This window comes from Lichenostomus cassidix, chromosome 1 (assembly GCF_008360975.1).
Source record: "Lichenostomus cassidix isolate B80296 chromosome 1, HeHo_3.0, whole genome shotgun sequence".
NCBI lineage: Eukaryota > Metazoa > Chordata > Aves > Passeriformes > Meliphagidae > Lichenostomus > Lichenostomus cassidix.
The window spans coordinates 38,417,826-38,436,893 of NC_139479.1; the positions used below are offsets into that span (position 1 = coordinate 38,417,826).

The 19,068-nt window shown below is 36.0% G+C and overlaps 1 protein-coding gene across 3 annotated transcripts in view; it reads right to left on the reverse strand.

Annotated features, from left to right (window-relative positions):
- PCCA (propionyl-CoA carboxylase subunit alpha) overlaps nt 1–19,068 on the reverse strand; it is a 273,781-nt gene that overhangs the window by 172,850 nt on the left and 81,863 nt on the right. For all 3 annotated transcript variants that reach the window (XM_085057123.1, XM_085057133.1, XM_085057141.1), the window contains 4 exons: nt 17,099–17,135; nt 11,310–11,388; nt 6,420–6,522; nt 1,379–1,473 (listed from right to left, as the gene is read on the reverse strand). In XM_085057123.1, the coding sequence (XP_084913249.1) occupies nt 1,379–1,473; nt 6,420–6,522; nt 11,310–11,388; nt 17,099–17,135 (314 nt within the window). The remainder of the gene's footprint in view (nt 1–1,378; nt 1,474–6,419; nt 6,523–11,309; nt 11,389–17,098; nt 17,136–19,068) is intronic.

Sequence of the window (19,068 nt, forward strand, 5' to 3'; positions counted from 1 at the left end):
AACATTCAACAAAAAAGAAAAGTTTTCACAGCAAATTTTGGAAGCTATTGACTTGCACACACTCTTGTAGAGTCATAGGAGGGGATGAGAAAACTTAGTGGCAACTCCAACAGAGAAGCCCAAGAAAGTTAAAAGGCTGGTATTTCTGATGAAAGAAAACACTCTGATCACACTAGCTGGTGAGAGAAAGACTTATCACGCCACTTTAATTGACCACAGGCATGGAAAATGAGCAGGCAGGAGTGACAGGCATCACCTTACATACACTCGTGAGGCAGAAGGCACTCCTCATTTAAGTGCCTAGGTACACAAACATGCACAGGCATTATATCAGGACCTGAAGTACTCACTTTCCACAATAACATAGTAAGATCTTATGGCATAAGCAGTATAAGGCTTCCAAGAAATCCACAAGCACTACCAGCAAGCACTTATTAGTGGATTTGTATCTTTAGATTTAAACTTTGGGGTTTTTATTTAAGATATAGGTCAAACAGTGGCAGTCCTGCAATTATGATTCAACATTAACTAATAAGGCACCTCTTAAGAAACATCATTTGCTTTTCCTCACATCCCAAATTGTTGTGTCACATAGCTCTGTGTTATAACAAAACACAGCAAAATCACTCCAGCTGAAGAACATATTACACTGGGAATTCCCACAGGCAGTGATACACCTATGATTGGCTTTCTGAAATCAGCACTTCTTATACCTTTTTATATTCTCTGATGACTGCTATGCAACAGAAAACACAGCAAGGGCCTATCTTGCATAGCAGTAAGGTATTGCAGCTTCACATTAATCCAGTGAAATTAAGGTAATTTTGTACTTTTGAGTTACAAGACGTAACCTAGATGATTAGTTCACTATCACAACCAGTACCAGAAGTGGTGCAGAGTATTTTGTACTTCATATTTCAATTCAAATGGAAATATACAGTATTATGTGGCCTTTACACAATTACTCTAGCATAGCCAAATACCTGTATCGGTGGTAAAATTCATACTTATTTAATATTTTATTTGAGTTTTACATCCAAAAGTGAATATCAAAGAAACAATCTCATATATTAACAAAGCCACCTCATACCACATATATTTGATTAGTAAGATCCATATCCATTTTATACAAGATCATAAAAAATTAACTACACAACACCTGTTTTCTTACAGAAAGACATTGTAAAGCAAAATCAAAACACCCTCAAGAACAATATTAAAATTGCATTACAGTCAAATGATGGTAACAAACATTTATTTTCTTTGTGCTTTTTAATAGAATAGTATTTGCTTGCATTTATACAATAAATAGAAACAGCAGCCTTCCAAAAATGCTTTCAGTTTATATGAAGCTGCATCAAGAATCTAGTATACACACCTTGGTGCTTCCTCCACAACCTTCTGGTTTCTCCTTTGAATGGAGCATTCTCTTTCATTCAACCACAAGGCATTGCCATGTTTATCCGCCAAAACCTGAAACAATAACACACTGCTGTTAACAAACAGATGTAAACATATGGTCTTTTGACATAATACTATTATGCAACATTTAGGGTTTGGGGTTTTTTGCAATCTAAACATAAAGCTTGGAAAAAAAGGTCTTGTAGAAGATTCATTATATATTAAATACTTACTGAATAGTGCTTCAAATTCTGAATAGAACTATTCTAAAGCCTCTATGTAGTGTCTGTACATAGCAAAAAACCCTCTCCAAAATTTGATTACTGAATTTTTGGGATCTTATTACAAAAGGCTGAAATAAGACTAAAACTACATTTTCAAGCATTTCAAATTGCACTGCATTATGAAATTACACAAAAGCATATTGTCCAGCAAAATCTTGCATCAACAAAAACATCTCCAAAGATGCCAAATTTTGCTCTTTAATTACACACAAAAGCTTTCAGAAAAAATGTCTAATGGAGCTTTCTTAGTAGGCAAACCACAGTGCCCTGTCTTCAATGAAGAAGAAAATAAAAGTCTTCAGAAACTTTGTTATCCTTCATTAAGGAGAATAAAATTTGCAACTTCCTCAGCACTTTCAAAGGAAATTAAAGTAGTAGTTTCCAGACATTTTTTAAAAATCAAGAACTACAGTTCTTGGCTGCAGCTTCAGTTCACAGAAGAGGCAACATAAAATCAAGTATCTAGATCCAACTACATAAATTACACACTAGAAAAAAGCCCACAAGTTCAGCATAGCAGAACTCTTAAAAGATTGTTCAACTTCAAGCTAGAGGTGAAAGTAAGAAAAGGAACTCTGTCCCTTTATGAAATTGAAGCTATGATGCAGTCATTTCCAACACCAAATACTGGATTTGAAGATTCAAGTAAACTTCTTCCCATCTTATCATCATAACTTTACACTTATTTTTGGAACAATTTCTTTTAATACAGACCACACCTGCTCCCTTTCTTCCTTATAAATTTTTTCTTCTAAAAAACCCATTTTTTTTCCATCTATCTTCCTGCTCTGATCTGCGGGAACTCATGCCAATATTCATGCTTCATTCTTTAATACTACAGTTCTACACTGAAAACCGACAAGATAGAACAAGGAGACAATCTTCCTCAAACTGTGTTAACTCAACCATATCTGCTCACATTTATGACAACGAATCTGTATTATTTATTATTCCTTCTAGCACCACAGAGCAAGTATGGCACTAGGCGAGATGAATTCCCGCATCTATGACACCAATGGTTGCTGAGGCGTGAAAAATCTGGGTAGATGTGACTGAAAACGAGGCAGTGAACTCATGAAGACAACTCACATGCACAGTGCAGCATCAGATCCAGGGAGCACTGAGCCCTGTAGGATCAGATCCCCCTAAGCAATTCTGTTGTGCTCCCACAAATTGATGGAGCTTTCTAGTGAAAAAAGGGATCTAGAAGATTGATGACCTTGGGATTTCCTAAACTACAGCGTGTCTCAGAACCTTCTCCGCTGCCCAGGGGGAGGTTTAGCAGCAGCAGCACCAAGATGCTCTAGCCAACTGCTAGATTGCCTAGCAAGGGACTCACTACAAAGTAAAGAAAAAGGGAAGGGAAAAAATATATATATACCCAGGTACTTCCTACCTGAGTACTAATCCATCCAATCCAGCTAAGTGGAACTCTACAGACTCATGCAGCCCTACAAGAAATCATTTGGGAAGTCCAAAGACTTTTTTGACTGTGTTTTTGGTTTGTTTTTTTTTAATATTAAAACAATACCTCTAGAGCTTGGTACTCAATGGAAAGATCTCTGTCCTGTACGTAGAATGACTGCTTGTAAGCACTTCTGTTTCTCTGTTAGAAAGACTTCAACTTTCCAAAGAATTCTGTCTCATCAAAACAAACAAAAAATCCTGAAATATTACAATAAAAATTAGTCATTGTGCTTCTCTCCCCTCTCTCTTTGTTTTTCTGAGGAGGATAATACATTCTTTTCAATGCAAGTAGTAAATATTTTCTTTCACTTCAGGACATTTCTCATATCCTACTAAATTTCAGCAACCTGGACCTTAAAAGAAATGTTTTTCCATTATTAGTTAATGGAAAAAAAGAAACATACATGAAGAACATATACTATGAGAAGGTAATTATAAATAGAATAAGCCAACAACATCTAGCATTAGGCTTTTACTTTTATTCTGGCTCCACTGTTTTCAATATAAGACTCTAATCTCAAAACAACTGTATTTCTGAAGACATTTGCAGAACACTGAAATCATTATCTCTGAGATGATGTGAGATTCCAGTGCACATCTCACCTAGAAATGCATGACACAGCTACAGGTTTTGTTTCTATTATCTAAATACTCCTAACAGAAAATGCCCTGTTTTGTGGGATTAGATGAATATGACATTAGTACATGCTATGTACATCTACATGCCAAAACAATTAAATATTATGTAGCAGAATCCCTCTTACATGATTCAGCTAAATTCTATTTCCAGTGATAGGTTTGATATTTAGCCAAGTAGTAGTCATTCCACATTTTCCTACATTAAACTTTTTATCAGATACTTCAGGAGAACAAGACTTCAAATCAGTTCAAGCATAAAGTGTATTTGGATGCTATTTTCCTGTTAATTGTTTTAGTCTTTTCTCATGTTTTACAAAGTGATTGTTTTATAGCTAGACACAGGAAACTTCTTATTTAACGATTTTAAGTACCAATGCTTTGGAGAAATATAAAAAAGCTAAAAAAAAGCTCTATTTAAAAGTTACTGTTGAATTAATAAATATTTGGCATCTGGTCTCAAATTGTTTGTATATTCAGCAGTTTGAAAATGAACCAAGGTCAACGTCTTAAAGCTGATTAGAACATGAAGTTAAAATGATATGCTATGACATTGTTAAAAGGTACCATCAAAGTGTTTGTATAAGGAAAAACACATTCACTGTATACCCATTATAAATAAAACTATAATTTATTAATAGCAAAGCCATTTTGTTGAAATTATTCAACAGTTCTTATATAACATACTACTTAATTTTTTGTAATAACATTTTTAAGCCCAAAGAAATCAAGAAAATGTAAAATCTGCCCCCAACTCATGGAAGGCAGTATGGAGGAATCAATCTCATCTAACTTTTGTTGTTGAAGAATCAGTAGGAATCTGCTGAAGCTCCCAAATCTGCAAGCACTGAAATAAAGGGACCTTTAAGGTGTACTGATCCACACACACAAAAAGAAAAAAAGGACACAGGTAGCCAAAAATTATTAGCCATAGCTAAGAGAATACAGAGAGATGCTCTAGCAATCTGACCTCTTTCAAACCGTAAGATCAATGCTGAAACAGAGTTCACTATATACCTTTCCATGACCCTTCTAAAGAGAATAAGGTGGGGTTTAAATTTCATTTTTACATCATTTCTTCATCTTGCTGTTCTACTGTTTACAGACATTTCTTCATTTCACTCTTCCATCTTCACTTCTCTTCTATCCCTCTCTGCTGAGACTACCTGGAGTACTACATCCAGCTCAGGAGTCCTCAGTATGGGAAAGATGTGGAAGGGCCACAAAAATGACCAAAGGGACTCTGATTAGGGAACACCTCTCCTGTGAGGAAAGGCTGAGAGTTGCTGGGGTTGTTTACCCTGGAGAAAAGAAGGCTCTGGGGAGACCCAATTGCAGCAGCTTTTCAGTCGAGTTGGGGGTAATAAGAAAGACTGAAACAAACTCTTTAGCAGGGCCTATAGCAACAGAGCAAGGGGTAATGACTTTAAACTACAAGATAATAGATTTAGACTAGATATAAGGGAGAAATCTTTCACTGTGAGTGGTGAAACACTGGAACAGCTTGCCCAGAGAGGTGGTGGGTGCCCCTCCCCTGAAAATATTCAAGATCAAGCTGGATGAGACTCTCAGCAGCCTGATCAAGTTGAAGATGTCCCTGCTCATTGCAGGGGGTTGGACTAGATCGCCTTTCAAGGTCCCTCCCAACCCAAACCATTATAGGAGTCTATGATACGCAACTTAGCCCCATAGGAAGCATCAGGATGTGGGCACACATCTAGCAGAGCAAAAAGTGTGAAATAACTATCTCTTAGAAATCTTTCCACACTACCAAATTCACTGTTGTTTCACTCAGCTATTGAGCTACTCCAGATCTCACTAAAAGGAAAAAAAAAAAATCCAACAACCTCATGCCACAATGAAGAAAGGGTTTAGATTCTGGACAAAAAGAAATTAAATTTCTATGTAAAAAGAAACATTAATATGTTCCATATAGATTTCTTGTCAGGAAATACATCGAGGATATTGACAAACACAATTCAGTTACCTACATAACATCAAACATCACAAATTTTGAAATCATAATTCTGTTAACAATTGCCTAAAAGAAACAACTTGTGTTCCACACTGGCAGATCTGACTCAACATTAGATCCAATAAATGACAAATGGTTGTAATGCAGAAGTCAAGAAGAATACACCAGATTTTGAACCACAAACTGCCCAAAATGGGACACAAATCCTCCTGAGTTCCCACGAAGCATTGGACACTTCAGAACAGAATCCAAAATAATGACAAAACCACCTAGACCTTGCAAGAAATTGTTACACATGGCAGTTCTTGAACTCCTACATCCTCTGCTGCCCTCAAGCACTCCAAGAGGATCCAGAGTTCATATGTCCAGCCCTCCAGACAGATGCCTATAACATTTTTTTTTCTCCCCCAACAAACTGAGACACGGTTCACAGTCTTCCTGCTAAAGAAAGGCTAGAGAATAAAAACAGGAAGGCTGTATTGTACATGATAGCCACATAGTTTGAGCAATGACCCAAGACACCGGAAAACACAAGACTCTAGGCCTTCTTTAGTGGAATGTTTGAAACATGTTGAACTTTTATTAATTTATGAGTTCAAACTTTATTAAAAAATTACAGAATAATTAATAGCAACAATAGTAATAATAGTACAAACCTGGATTTCTATGTGACGAGGGTTATCAATGAACTTTTCTATCAGTAAGCGATCATCACCAAAACTTGAAGCAGCTTCTTGAGATGAAAACCTAAAACCTTCCCTTAAATAATGAAAACAAAAAGAATAATCTGTATTGAAAAAATTAAGTCCTAAACTATACAAGAAGGAACACATACTCATTTCAGTAAACAGTCAATCTTCATTAATCAACACACACATCCAAAATCCAAGTTATCCCATTTGCATTTGATTCTGTAATGAGTAGCCCTTTTTGTACTTTTCTTACAAAGACAAAAAAAAAAAAACCACGCACAAAAAAAGAAAAAAAACCCACACCCAAGCACAAACCAAACCATTCTTAAAACACAGAAAATTTCAGTATGTTTAAAAAGCCTGAGCTTTTTTAATTGTTTTTAAAAGCCTGTTTAAAACAATTATTTGTATTCATTTTCTTTGTTGGCATTTTCTTCTGCAAAAGTAGTAATGTAATAGAATTTTAAGACCCAGTAACTACAAAGTACTTGTTATATAGAAGTAAAGGCAAAGCTCTCCATTACTTACAGCACACAGCCCTCTTAATACTCAAAAGCAGAGGTTGGTTAGTTGTGCATTAAAGAACTGCAAATGTAATACTACAGACATGGGAAATTCCACCACTGAACACACCCTAAAGATGCAAGATACTTGACTTCACAGACCACACCAGCTGTACTAGGAGTTTTTCCCTGCCTTAGGGTATAAGTGACTGTTATACCAAGCATTCTGTATGCTTCCCTCTGTTTCCTTTTTTACATATGAAGTTAAACAAAGATAGCAAGATACTTCATTTATTAACTTTATTTTTTCTCTGAATAGCAGAAAGAATACTCCCTGGGTCATAACCTCTGACAAACAATTTCATGAACAGCTTTCTCAGGGTGAGACAGAGCATAATGCAGGGACCCAAAGGCTTCACTGAAATTATCTACAGGCTCTGTAACTGGCACATTAGTCCCATTCATGTTGACACATATGGAAAGCTTAGTCAATTTTCTGTGTGATTGACCACTGAAACATAGCATCCCTGACATTTGTGCCCAAAATAAGAACTACAGCACAACAGAGTTGAAGTTTTCATACTTCCCACCTTTTGGATGCAGCTGAATTCCATAAACAAGACCCAAACCATAGAATCACAAGATAGGTAAATTTACAGTAGAGAAATGTGTATATTTAAAAGCATATCTTGACCTTCTTTCAACACTGTAGGATAATACATGTTGCAATTTTGAGAGATTATCCTCAATGTCCAACTTTCCTAAATTCATATTTAACTTCAGTATATTTAATTATTAAGTAAAGAGAAAAAAGGGATTCTGTGCACTACCTGATCTGTCAAAAAACCAAAGTGCTGTAACAGACAGCCATACAGTGTTTCTTACTGAAACAGATTTACAGCTATTTTAACTCCTACATCAAAGGCTCTGTTTCATTTTGTAAACATTTTTGTGTCACACAATTTTATGCACAATTATTCACAATTGACTTTTTCTTTCACTGAAGTATGTGTTAATTAGAAATCTAAATTGCAATACTTGTTAAAAAAAGACAGATGTCTAATGATCTCATCCATACATCTGTAAATCTTTTTAAATTATAGGAATGACTATCTCAGATATACTGACCTTGTTTTATCTCACAAAACTGTGCAGTTGCATTTGTCCAGTGATACAAATTACTTCCAACTGGATGAGAGGGAAAAAATTACTGGAAAGAATGGAGAAGCAGAGCAGGCTGTTTAGGGAGGCTGTGTAATCTCAATGCAAGACCCAACCAGGCAAAGCTCTAAGCAACCACCTTTAAACTGATTGCTGATGCTATTCAGAGGATGAAGCTGGACGAGATGCTGTCCCTAGATCCCTTCAAACATGCATGATTATAAAGGGGAAAAACAAGATTCTCTAAGATTCCCCTCTCTCCCTACAGTACATTTACTCACACTGAAGTTGAGCAGAAGCATTACTGATGTTGCCACCAGCCTTCCTGTGGCTGTCTGAACTGAAACAGTCATGCCAACTTTCTGCCTCCAGCTCCAAGATCAGCAGTGCTGCTTTAATTAAAACAACTTTCTTTGGAGGCAGTCAGTATTTCTACTAGAAATACTAACTGAAAGATAACAGAAATCTTCGCAATAGCTAGAATAATATAATAATAACAGAGGATCTAAAACAATTGTCATCACTTGACATGCTTAAGGGACATGAAAGATGAAGCAGCAGTAAGTTAGCCCAGTGAATAATTCTGTGATAGTAGCAATTAATCCTTGAGATCAGTCTTTCACACTTTCAGTGGCTATTTCCATGTCACACCACACATACATTTTCTCATCATACACATAGCCAGTTGAAACAAGAAAGGTTTTCAACTATCCTGAAAATCCAAAAGTATGTTTCAAACAAGGAAAAGGTTCTTCACCCAGAGGGTTGTTGAGCACTGGAACAGGCTCCCCAGGGAAGTGGTCACAGCACCAGCCTGACAGAGCTAAAGAAGTATTTGGACAATGCTCTCAGACATATGGTGTGACTCTTGGGGATGGTCCTGTGCAAAGCCAGGAGTTGGACTCCATGATCCTTGTGGATCTCTTCCAAATCAGGCTATTGTATGTTTCTATATAAAGACTTTTGTTTTCAAATCGTATTTTAAATTAATCCCATGAGACAAAGCCAAAACAAGTTTACAGATCAAAATATTACCAACCATTCTTCACACTCACCTTACAGTTATAAACCCTGAAATGCAAAGGCCATTCAGATTTGGCTTCCAGAGTCTGCCCATAGCTGATAATTTATTTTCAGTATTACATGCATCTGAATGCAGCAGAACTATACACAAGATCAACACCTTTTTATTCAGTATTAATTCTATCATATAGATTGTTTTGTCAGCAACAGGTTGAGTCACCTTCAAAACACTCAAGCCAAATGTTCTCTGGACACATAAAAAGGAACAATCTTAGATCCACAGCACAACTAATGGACATGTGCAACACATCTTCTACAACCTCATAGGTATTCTTAAAGACAGACTTCTACTTCGTACTTAAATGCAAAGTAAATGTTTGTCTTCAAGTTTTAAGAAACTCATTTACATCTTCCTGCAACAAGTATTTTGTCAACTCAGTTTTGCCTATTTACAAATGTTAAAATAAGCATTTCTCCTGGATGCAAGTTCAATAAATAGTGTTGATCTGTGACTGGGTGTTCTTCCTCTTAGCACCTTTTAGATACTACTTCAATATTGCACTATAAAGACAATGCTTGCGTAACTAACCAAGAAGATTTTATAAGGACTCCACTCCAAATAACGAGGAGCTAAATGATACTTCAGAATAGAATTGGAGTCAATGATCCTTATGGATCTCACCCAACTCAGGATATTCTGTCATTCAAAGGCTTTCCATAAACAAGGTAAGCAACTCAAATTATCCTTAAACAGAACTGAGCCGAAGTAACATCACTAAATTAATTTAGTGATATGCAGATGTACATAAAAGAATATCCCTAGCTAGCTTCGACTGGCACCAATTAGCTCTACCAAATGACTTTCTAAACTATAAGCACATCTTTTCTCCAAAATAAGCTGGCAGTCATGACTTTAGATCCACTTTTACTTTAAAACAACTACTTTAATCAAGCTTCTTTACTTCTTTCAGAACAAAACAAGGAATTAATACCTTCCTTTCAAGTCTAACAGATGAAACTGTTGCCTGAACAAGATCAAGGCAGTAATTTTGGATTCTAAAGCAGCAGGAACAAAATATCCTTTTAAGAAAGCAGGTTATTCTAGATCTTCCTTCTAATGCACAAAACCTTCTTTTCCTATTTAGATTTGAATACAAATGGACTAGACAGAGCAAGGTATAAATAAACTCACCATGTTTTCTTTAAATCAAAAATTTAACTGTTCTCGTTCTTTAACTTGTTCTTTCATCCAGTTTTTCAGTTTTGACAAACTAATAGGGGACAGAAAAATGACAGGGAAGTCTTGCAGGCAACTAAATTAAATGAATTAACATTTCGGTTGTACTTTGAGTTGACTCCAGCACATGTGCTGCTCTCTCCATGCAGAAAGGGAAACATTCAGGGTATTCTGAATCAAATAGGCTTTTCATTACAAGTCTTTGAAAAATCAGCAAATACATTTTTCTGTAAGATCAGTAGCAAATGGAGTTCAAATCAGGCTCCTCGCTGCCAAAATATCAGCAGAGAATAGATTGTAAAATTCCCAGTAAACAACAAAGCATTATGAAATGTTCAGGATTCAAACAACCAGTAAGAGACATGAAAACATCTGTGTGTTGAAACAAGTGTTGTTTCAAAACAGACAAAAGTACAATAGTTTGCTGATACAAATACTTTAAACAAAGAAGTATGCAATCTATTAGAGCACATTCTGGTAACACCGTATGTTTTTCCATGTATGAATTATCAGTCTTATCAACTTTAACAGAACTAATAGCATGCATTAATGTTTGTGAATCAAGGCCAATAAATATTCTTCTACCTGATACAGAGAATTAATAAATCAGCATTCTGAAAGGCATATAAGCAAAATGTAATTTATTCTCTAAATTTATGCTCTAACACTGGACTAACAACAGTTTTAAGTACTGGTTTTTTACTCAAATTAATGGACCACGTTTTATAAGGTTTATGCAAGAATTAATTAGAAATAGGCACATGCAAACTTCCAAAGTATACTGCTCACCATGCTAAAGGGAGAAAACCAAATAATATCCAATTTCTCTGTCTAACGTTTCATATCTGCTCAACTGTCAGCTCACAATGGCTTAATGGGACTTCAGTAACTGCAGCATTCATCAAGGCAAGCTTTTGGACAGCATCTCACCTGGTCTCTTCATCATCCCAAGCGATTCTCATGCCTTTCCCACCACCACCTGCTGAGGCCTTGATCATGACAGGGTAGCCTAACAGCGGGGAACAATTAGACAGAAGTTCAAACTTTGTTCAGTTGGTCAGAGGAACATGACAACTGACCACATGTCCAATAAAGCCAGTAGACAATAACTTCGTTTATTAAAACACTTTGTTTTGAGGGAGAACAGAGGAGAAATTTTCTTTTCAAAACTTAGCTGTCAGTGCAGTAATTTCTACAGCCAAGAAAGGCTGTCTTCTCCAATTCATTTATACCCAAAAACCAGTGAATTAATTATTCCCAAATAATGAAGTGATTTATGAATAAGACATTTGACCTTTTTAAGCTCACATTTCTTCAGGAATAATTTTTTTCCTTTGTCGCTGCTATAATATTTTTTTTAAAAATAGCAAAAATTAGTGGATCTTCATAATTTAAGTCCAAAGATTGCGTAAACAAATATGCATCTTACCAACACTTCTAATGCAGTACATTTTAAATAACAGAGCAGCTCAAGAGCTGTGCTGCTTAGATAATATGTAATAGTATCAGAAAACAGATTACATTTTTTTTTACAATAAAGAAAGTATTCTTTCCAAACTGACAAGTAGTAAGAAAAAGAGAACAGCATAAATCTGACAGCATTGTACATAACTGGCAATATTTTACTTGTAGAATGAGGTACTGTAATATGGATATGAGGCAGGACCTTTTTCAGAAAACTAGAAAATTACAGTAACAAAATACACAGTTTAAATGCAGATTTAGTAATGATTAGCTTTTAATACAGTCTTTTCATTCAAAGCAACTTCCTGAAACTATCTCTTAATACCAGAGAACTTTACCTTTCTCTACACAAACATACAGAAAACTAAAAATCAAGGATGTTGTTAAAATGCTTTTGCCATTTCTAGGATGGCAGAAAATTCTTCATGCCTTTGGTCTCCAATATGTTTAATGAAAATCACAACATTAAAGCAAATATCAGACCAGCTATCATCATCTGGAAAGAAGAGTCTATCAGTCCTTGCAAATTGAAGATACATTGTATAAAAGGCTTTGATGTGGAGACAGAAAGAAACATTTGAATATGGCTCCTAGAAGTGGTCCCATCTACTATCATACGTGTTACTTATATTTACAGTTTCGTTTTGGAATGTAGATCTACCCTTGCTCTGTCAAGTGGCAGCAATACAATATGCCCACCTCCTCCTCATAGTGATCTAACTGTAAGAGGTTCAGGAGAAGATAATTAAAACCAGCAAGATGTGGAAAACCTTGTTTTTGTTAAAAAGTCTGAAATGGATACCAAAGAAAAGACATGAGACAAGCATAAGAAACAGTAGTGTTGATTGGAAGGCAGGAAAGCAGCAATGGTACAAGAAAACATTAAATTAACAATGAAAATTGTTTTAAAAAAAAGTAGTTTTCAACTTAACACATCATTAGACTGTGAAACCCCAGGCTGTAAAGCAGTCATGCAGCTGAAAGCTGTAGAGACATAATAGTTAAACATGTGTAGAGCACAAACCAAGCTCCTATAGGCATGGATTACCAAAAGGCTATAAATCTTTATGCCTTGGAGTCAAAAGTAGTCTCTTGTTACAACATATAAGGTTAAGAGCCATGCAAATAACCTTTCCAGAGTCTCTCACACATTTTCTTAAGAAATATCTGATGTTGCCCATAGAAGAGTATGGGATAAGTCACAGAATAACGAGTTTGATCCAGGCCTCTACAATCCCCAAGATTAAAGGGTAAAGGCAAAATAACTCTAGATTGCATACAGCAACAGCGAAGTTCAACCAATTTTCACGAAATGCAGTGTATACAATATCTACACAAGTGCATTTTATTGATGCTGTAGCTGCATTTCCAGATCCCTGGCAGCTGCGAGGCTCCTACACAAGTCACTGGGTATCTTGAAATAAGGCAAAAAGCACATCTTGTATAACCTTTCACACAAGAAATGAGATTTTACTGGATAACACTAGCAAAGAAACTTCTTGCAATACTCTCACCATCTGGAGACTCTATCCAACCCAAAAAGCTGCAAGATGAATTTTGAAACAAAGCAGTGTTTTAAGCCTTATTATGGCAGACACACTAAGGCAATTTCCACCACCTAATCTATTTTATTCAGTGTTACGTGTACTTGAAAACATCATCATCAATTATGCTAACAGTTCCAGTCTCAGTTTCTTGAATGGTTTGCTGATTTTAATTCTGTAAGCAGAGCCTAGTCCTAATTTACTGTTCTTTAGTTTCAAAAGCAAAATAGACATGTTGAAAGTGAGCCTTGGTGAGTCTTTATGTTCTACAAAATGCAATTCATATATCACAACTCACATGGTTAAATTATCAGAGCATACACAGGTTACTAGTATCATTCACCAAGTGTAGGACCACTTTGCTTCCCCCCCTTCCCACCTTTTATGTACAGTGATTGTATGTCAACCACACTTATAGGCAAGGCAGTTAAAGATTTCCAAGAGCCACTACATAATTAAAAATAAAATAAGCTTTAAAAAAATAAAGTAAGGCCTGTTTTGAAAAAATACATACAGCTTTTTAGGTTGAAAAGGAAAAATTGCAACAGACCTCTACACGTTAGCATGTAAATTAGCCAGTGCCCTGAAAATAAGGGTACTTGAGCTTTTGCTCAAGTATGAGGTTACACACTCCTGGTTCTTGGGGGCACTGAACTAAGCTATAAGAGCAGCTCTTTATTCAATACCAAAGATTGAAAGGAAGGCTTTGTAAAATTTAAGTTTTGCTTACATATTGGGTATAGGATACTGGGATCAGAATGCATTACTCAACACTCTCCACTTTTGTACTATCCAGCAGCAATCAAAATTGCTGAAGTATGTTCACATGGATTGGCTGGGTTAGTTGTGGGAAGAGATGGGCATGCAATTTCCAACACCATTTATAAGTACTCACAACACCAGCAGACACATTTTTGAGTAGGTGTTAGGTTTTCAATCCTTCCCTCAAATTAGATGCCAATTTATGTGAAATTAAAATTGCATGTGAGATTAAAACACACTCTTGTTTTACAGTTTTACATTCTTGTGATGCCTCTTAAGGATGGGTCTAAAGATCTTAGGAGGCAAAAAGGTAAAAAGCTGTCAGACTTGAAAATCACTGAGCCTACTTTTGCTGTTAAATAGATAGTATTAAGTTAGGACTGCTTTGTTTCCAGGACAGTTACTGTTCTGAGAATCTGAATGGCAAAAAGAGAAAACAAACTTATGTCCCACAGCTGATAGCTCCCACCCTTTACCACCATGGTTTTAGATGTCATTTGACCATTTTTATAAAGTTGCAGATAGTAGACCACAGAACACATTGTGCAATATCAGTTTGAGCAATACTGCATGTGGCAAAATCTAACTAAACCCATGTCAAATGAAACATGGCAAAAAACCATCTTTTTCACCTCTTCAGTTTTGTACAGACTTTCATTTAGTTTTAACTGGCTGCACTTCATAGCTGTTGAATCGTTTCAATAGAGGAGACAAACACTCTAGAGTTTCATTGATGCTTCAGAATCAAGAAGCCAACAGTTCTTGATGTACAGCTTTACAAACAGGCCTAAAAGCAGCATGGGAAAAGAGCCAATGTAATTAAGCACTACAGAAAGGATCACAAGAGCAGAACAGCCCACACCAACAAATAGAGAAGAGAGATTGTAGAAAGGAGCCTATACAGCAATTTGTGCCTGAACTTCTTCCAGTTCCTGATTTAGCCTAGTATCTCTGTCACATTCTCTCTTGACAACTCAGGAAAACATCTCAAATCTGGGCCAAAAAGAAGGTTTCACTCCCACACCAAGAAAATGTGTATTCATAGATGAGAGTCACTGAAACAGGTAAAGGCTGTCTTCTCAACCCTGACATACTATCCACTACTACTGGATCTTTGGTCAGAATACAGCAAGGAGAAGCAGCAAAAAAACACAGGTAACAAAAGAGCATTACACAGTGTTTTCACCATTTTAAGTGCTGACCCTCAGTTGTTATTTTTTTAATAATTACTTAAGTTTTCTTAGAAGACAAACTCTGGATTAGTGAAATTAAAAACAATCTGAAACTATTCTATTGCATATCAACTACTTTATACACAAGGACCAATACATTATACATATATATATATATATACACAAGAGAGTATAATTTCATTCTATTGTAAATCCTTCGAAATTAAACTCATTATGTTTTATTTTGATCAGTGGTCACAATTAGAAGCTTAACCAAACTGATCAGCTCATCAAAACATGGGTGGGGAAAAAGCTAGAAAGGACATTTTTCTTTCACCCCATGGCATCATAGAACAAACCCTTCTTGTATCAAAACAGTTTAAGAATTTTCCATCTAAATAAAGCACCACCCAGCTGTCTGTAATTGACTTTATTATCACAGATTTGAGACTGCCTTGATATAATGACCTCCAAAGTGCTACTGATACCAAAGACAGGAACCAGTCAACAGAACACCAGAAGAACTTAGAAGAAAATTTAAAAAAGAATGCATTTTAAAGAGCGTCTAGAAAGCCACTGCATGCCTTCTGACTTACATTCATCAAAACTGTTTTAAAAAATACTTGCAGGAAATCTTTAAACACAAGAGCAAGAAAGATTATTGAAGAGAAACTGAACTGAAATAAAGTCACAATACTATGTCTTTATTCAGGACTAAACCAAATTTTATTTACCGTTCTCTTCTGTATGTTCCAGTTTGCTAATAATCTCTTTCTTTTGTTAATGCTTCCATGACTGAGATGAGTTGACACTGGATTTCACAACAAGGACACAAAGCCTGACCCACAGAAACGCTGACTTAATTGCATCAGCCTAGAAGTCAGATGAGCCTAGGAGGGGTTTCAGGGGAGTTAACCAGCGCAGGGTAAAAGCCCCAACTTAAACTCAAAGCAGGAAGATCTTACACTGCTTAGAAGTTATCTGCTCAAGTGCAAGTCCCATTTTCTATTTGGCACATAAGGCACAGCCAAATATCTTTTGACACAGGTGAAAAGCTGCTTATCTACCTGTGATAAACCTAAACGTCTTCTCACGGTTAGTCTCAAAGCAAAAATTATAGAAAAATCCCAAGAAAAATCAGATATCTTACTGCATTTGATTCTTCTTCTAGAAAGCATTTAAAACCGTGTAATTTCAAGCATATGGTTTAGTATTTTCACTTATATCAAGCTTTAGTAAATAAAAGCCAAAACTCATTAAATACATATTACACTTAACCTTCATCGAGTCCCAGACTCATTTACTGGTTGCTCTTTTAACCATTCTATAAGATATTCAGAAGCTGAATAACGACTTTATTCCAGTGAGCACAGAAGCTGGCGCTGTAGATCATATTCAAGCTACCTGTCCACACAGTGATGAAGAATGAATATCATCACACCACCAGTGTCTGTCTCCATATAAAGAGAAATGTACCGTGCCTAACTTCTGACTATCATGTTTAAAAGAACTCCTTTAGTGAGGTACCCATTACTACATATTACATTAATTTCACAAATCATGGCTGCACTTGTTCTGCAAAGTCCAGTTTGAAAAGCTCAAATGTGATGATTTAAGAGACAGGGCGTTAATGCCGAGATTCTTCCAGCCCTATAGGCAATAGGGAACTATTAAAACATTATTTGTTCTATAGGGATTACTTATTACACATTCAATTTAGTCAACCATGTCTGCTGAGAGGCACACAAATCCCACCATAGCTAATTTAAGAACTTACCAATTTCCCTTGCAATTCTGACAGCTTCATCTGCATCCTGTAAAAGCAGGAAATGAGAGCCAACGTTAATCCCATCAGCCATTGCACTATGTCCTGAGGGCAGTCATATATTGCACTACTGTCTCCTCCGATTCATTTAATGTTTGATTTTACAACCTTCTGACCCTTTTCAGCCAGAGGAATGTAAAATTAATACCATAAGAGGAATGTAAATTCTACCTCATCATTAGTGCACTGAGAAACTCAAAGCAACCAGGAATCAGCTGACAGGAAACACAACCAGGATCGCAAAATGATTTTCTGCAGTTGTAGGAATTTAATGCTAGAATTTAGAGGTTTACAATCAATAATGGACCATAAATCAGATCGTTAAAGTTTGTCCACTACCAGCTTGTTTCTGTCCTCACAGGTATTCCTTGTGTTTTCCTGGTTGCTGTCAGTAGGGGGAGTTGATTCTCTATTGTTTGGGAGTAATTCAAGTTCAGAAAAAAAAATCTTGCAGAACTTTAAAGACAAATGGGTTTTGTTTACTCAAGAAAAACACCAAGCATTTCCGTTTTGAAAGCTTTGAATTCTGAAGACAAAATAAACCTTAAATGTATAATTTTAAACTGCATCTGAAAGGAGAAGATTCACATAATTGTTCTTATTTAAGAGTTGGCACATTGCTAACATTATGACAATTTTAAGAATGTTTCTGTTGATGCCACCTATTGCTTCAGCTGCATCACACTATTATAGCCTGGTACAGAAAAAGGTACTGGGAAATTCAGAGAATAAAAACCAAAATATTTGAATTGCTTACTTTTCAATAACCAAATCACTTCTCCTGCAGTAGTTAATTCTGGTTAATTCTACTGATAACAGTATATTTCCATTATAAAAAATTCGAAAGAAAAAGGGTTAAATTATAGTGGTACAGGTTAAGTTGAAAATTCCATCCAAATTTGCTAATATTTATACTATCCCATGACATGCATTAAAAAATTTGTATAGAAGGCAGTAATGTCTGGAAACCACCAGCTGCTAAGTGTGTCTGAAACTATGGGGGCTGACTTATGAACATTAAACTGAAACCTGATATTTTTAAAGCTTTCAAGGCAATCCATTTTAAAAGCACCCAGGTCAGAACTTTAAAAAAAATACATAAGAAATGTTCATACCTGGTTCATTTATGTCCGATAATAAAACAAAATCCTCTTTAAAAGTCTTCAGTACCTAGTAACAGCCCCATGAAGAATAAGGGGGCTGGCAGGGGAAGTTGTCAGAAAATTTAATTTCCTTTCATTAGCTAGTCTGCTCCACAAATCGGTGCTTGTTAAGTTCAAAGCAGTCCTGAAAGCAACATCAGTTTTAAGTCTTTTTACTCCAGTCACATCTGTTAATGAGATTTTTCCAAATAACAATTGTTTTTAACTTGAGAGATAAATCTAGCAAAAAAAAAAAAAAGCTGCCCCTCACACCCACCCCCCCCAAAAAAAACCTCAAGAGTTTACTGTTTTATTACACCTTGCTGCTTTCCATGACCCTGCACCCTCCAAATTTTAGCTTAAAGGGATAAAATGCATGAAAAGGGTCATTTAAGAATGTTAGTGGTTTCCACACATTGAGTTTGAAGGTTCTTTGTTCCTGCCTGTGACAGTTATGCGAGAATACTTCCCCTTAATAGCCTCTCTGTCAGGAAGTGTTAAACCTGCCAAATGCAGACAATTAGAGCCTCTTGAACAAAATGCAGGAAGAGTGATGACTGATGAAGAGCCACGATTATAGTCGAGAAGGAAACTTTTACATTTCTTTTCTCTTGCAAATTCACCCATATATTTGCAAAATAGAATTAAGGGGAGGAAGCAAACAGGGTAATCTTTTTTCACTTAGTTACCTGCAAACAAGTGGCTAACTGATACACTGCAGTCCACAGGAAGACAAGCTGCAATCATTATAAAGGAACTTCTCACTGCCACTGTATTTTT